Genomic DNA, 3,822 nt, shown 5'->3' with positions numbered 1-3,822 from the left:
TGCCCTGGAGTTTTTGTCATACAAAAAAGCTTTGGAGCATCATTGTGCAGAAGTAGTTTTGTGTCTATGTAAAAACCAGAGAAGGGCGTTTCAGGGGGACAGACCAGTATGAGCAGAGGGAAAACTGTACGGACAAGTGAGAATTGTTCAACAAACAAAACAAATTAATTTTAATACACGATATTTGGGCATGGAGGGGACCTTGAGAAATGAGGTGGACAGTTCATCAGGGAGACCACTCCTGTGGTCCTCACTGGGCAGGGTATTTGGGCAGAAGTGACCTGACACTGGGCTGAGAGTCCTCATCAGAATGATGAATTCTCCCTGCACTGCTGCGTGTTGAGAACCCAGCGCAGCACCCTGAACATCAGCCACGCAAGTCAGAGAGAGGACGAGCACCCAGGGGCTCAGTGAAGGTCTGCTGGAGGAACCCCCTTCTTTCTCCTCTATGCTCTCTTTACCTCAGAGCTTGATAGTATACATTGTTTACCGCCCTACCTTCTACAGACCCAAGATCCATAAAAATTGTATATGCTTTTTTTGGCCCCTTTTTGACTAGGACATGTAATAAATCAATGAGTTATATGTTTTATCTTTTTATCTTGTCCTTAAATCCTTATCAGAAGCTGATAAAATAGAATATTTTAAGGGATATGGTGTGTACCAGTGATGGAAAGGTTTTATTATCTACATTTAGTGCTTCACAGGCTGTGAACTAGTAAAATACTTGGTTGCCTAAAATGAAATCATTTTAGGAGGCTGATACTGAAATAGATCAAACAATACCTCATTACCACACATGTAGGAAAGTCCTCTACCTGCCTTTTCTTCTGTCTTTCAGGTAAGACAGAAAGCAGAGATGCTTTTTACTTTGTTGGGATGTTTCGCATCACCAACATCGAGTTTCTTCCTGAACACCAACAGAAGGAGTCCAGGGAATTCCTGTCAGTGGCACGAACTGTGCAGCAAGTGGTGAGGTGATGGGGGAGGGGGTGAGAGGCTGGGCAGGGCAGGGTTGGGGCGAGGGGACTGGGTTGGAACAGTCACAAGTGTCACACTGTCCAGGGAGGGCAGAGGAAGCAGTCAGAGGAAGACTTGGAATTTAGCTTATTGTGGCCATAAGGAAGAACTGCTTATTTGATAGAATTGCTTGTTTATTTATTTTTTTTCCGCTGAAAGTGAAAAGAAATGGCTCTCTAAACTTCAGTTTTTCTCAACTGTAAAATAAGAGAATTTGATCAGGTGATCTTTTAAAATGCCTTTCAGTACTGACATTACATTTATTTCAACCTCAATGCACTGGCATCTATTCACTTAAAAAAAACTTTCTCATTAAAGAACTAGTACATATTTATTAGAAAAAATTAAAGTATAAAAATGTAAAATGTGTAAAATAAGTAAATAAAAGTGTAAAGTATAAATTTAAAAGTATGAATAACGTATAAACTAAAAATTAAAGTGTAAAACTTATTAAAGTATAAAAAAGAACATTAAAATCTTCTTTAACATCAAAGCCCAACATAGAGCCAACTTTTATTCTGTACCACGTAGACATAGAGGATAGTTCAATAATAAAGTATTAGTAGGTATTCAGTTTTATATCTGATCTTTAACTCAACATTAGGTTGCATATTTCTATGCAAGTATTCTTTTAAAAAACATGTTTTAATAGCTACAAAGTTAGCAAATCCATTTTTATTGGATATTTAAGTTGTTTCCAATTTTTGCTATTATCGATCATGCTACAATAAAACTTCCACATAAATTGTGTGTATCTCTGATTACTTCCTTAGTTGATTTCCTAAAATTATAACTGGCCAAATAAAAAACTATCTATTCATGGTGCTTGGTACATATACCAACTAGAAAGTTTCCTCCAATTTGTATCTGCACAGTAACGAGAGTGTGGACTGCACAGTGCTAGCTGCTGCAGTGACAGGCACATTGCTGTGCAGAATGAGAAAGGACTGTGAGAGAGAGCAAGCAAAGACAAGAGTGGGTGTAGTGGCTCTTGTTTATTGAAGGCTTTCTATATACCGGGTATGTTGCTAAACCCTTTATCTTTAATATATATCAATTATTCCTCAAATTATCCCAGAGATAGGCATTTTGATCATCACTAGTTTTTTTTTTTTTTTTTTAAAAAAAAGAAAAGGGGGGTGGGAGTGAGGGAGTGGGGCAGTGGGGAGAAAAACACCATGGAAGTCAATCACGTGCAGGTAACGTGTTCCGTGCTGCATGGTGAATTTAAACTCCACAGCTCATATGTTTTTTCCACTATGCTATATGCGCTGTATTATTTCTAAGGTTGGTTGGTTCGTTTTCCTCTTGGGCAATTAGGTGAGTGATTTTGATATTGTGTAGGAAGAGAAATACAGGAAGAGAAAAAGATTTGATAGATGAGTCCGTTTGGTTTTAGAAATGCTAAGTAAGGCAGGGAGGGTAAGTTGATGGAAATAGCTCTCCATTGAGAGCCAATTATGGAGTTTTAAAAGGGTTGGTTGTCTCCCTAGAGACTTTAGATGGTGAATGGTAGACCGGCTGTGGGGGCCACCCGCCCCCTAGTGGTTAATATAGGAATGTATTCTTATTGCTACAGGAAGTAAAAATTTATTTGAATTCAAGAAATAATATCTGGGTTTGGAGTTAGAGGCCTTTAGTTTGAACTTTGTTTTTCTCCTTGCTAGCTAATCAGAGCTTGGGCCTAGAACATGCTAGGTACTGTGAAAGGAAGCCAAATATGAAAGACTTCAGACACTTGGGTTCTTTTGCAGGTGAATCTGGTTTATACAACATCTGCCTTCTCTAAATTTTACAAGCAGTCTGTCGTTGCAGATGTCAGGTAATGTATGTTCCTAGCTTTTAGGTTTCTATGTTTACTGATGTAAATTCTTCTCAAAGCCATGAAAGCACCAATATATCACCACTCACAAGTAACTTCTTGGAGGTTGTTATGGATTAATGCCCTTTTAGCACAAGAGTGACCCAACTGTTTGCTATGCTGTCATGCCAAGTTTTTCTCCCAGCTAACAGAGCCTGCCCTCTCCCCATGGCTGGGATCTCATACCCCTATATTAATGCTGCTGGGCAAAATAGTCATAAACATGGCAACTATAATGGATGGAGGCAAAGATAAAACAAAGACCAGTATTTCTTAGAATATGTTCAGTAAAAAACTGGTCAGTAGAGATCTTCTGAGACAAAAAGGACCCTGTGGTCAAATAATTTTTAGGAATAACTGTGTGCAGGATACTGAATCTTACTTTCCCCCACCCCCAATATGTCTGCAGAGATTCATAATCCACTTTGGCGTGTTAAAGGCACTGAGAAGTTCTGGAATAAAGCAATTTGTTTACTTTCCTTTGCCTTTATTTCCCAAGTTTTTTACTATAGGATATTACCTTATATTATTTTTCATAGAACATATATTTGTGCAGTTAGGAGCTCTCGCTCCCGAGTCACTGAAAACCAAACTGGGCTTGCTTCCTGGATTTACCGCTTACTAGTTGTGTGATTCTGAGTTATAGTTGGTCTTAATTTCCTTATCTGTAAAAATGTAATAATAATAGGATCTTCTTCATAGGGTAATATAGGATAAAGCTAATTTAGCACTGTGTATTGATACTGTGAGTTATCAAAAATTATAACTTGTTATTTATATTAGAAGTGAATACTGATTAATATTCATAGAAATAGTATAGTCTCCATGGAGATGAAACTATGCACTAATTGTTCTAGATTTGAACTCAACACAAGAAATCACACACGATGATGCTTTCTCTTTCCAATCCCCACAATAGGAGTCAATGACTTCCTAAAGAA

At 38.0% G+C, this 3,822-nt stretch overlaps 1 protein-coding gene across 1 annotated transcript in view; it reads left to right on the top strand.

Annotated features, from left to right (window-relative positions):
* The first annotated feature begins 864 nt into the window (after positions 1-864).
* TMPRSS7 (transmembrane protease, serine 7) overlaps positions 865-3,822 on the top strand; it is a 28,410-nt gene continuing 25,452 nt past the window's right edge. The window contains exons 1-2 of the mRNA XM_023527681.1: positions 865-972; positions 2,775-2,842. Coding sequence (XP_023383449.1) covers positions 880-972; positions 2,775-2,842 — 161 coding nt within the window. The 5' untranslated portion in view covers positions 865-879. The remainder of the gene's footprint in view (positions 973-2,774; positions 2,843-3,822) is intronic.

The sequence above is a fragment of the Pteropus vampyrus genome, unplaced genomic scaffold, assembly GCF_000151845.1.
Source record: "Pteropus vampyrus isolate Shadow unplaced genomic scaffold, Pvam_2.0 Scaffold1, whole genome shotgun sequence".
NCBI classification, from domain to species: Eukaryota; Metazoa; Chordata; class Mammalia; order Chiroptera; family Pteropodidae; genus Pteropus; species Pteropus vampyrus.
This window is presented reverse-complemented; position numbering and strand designations above follow the sequence as displayed.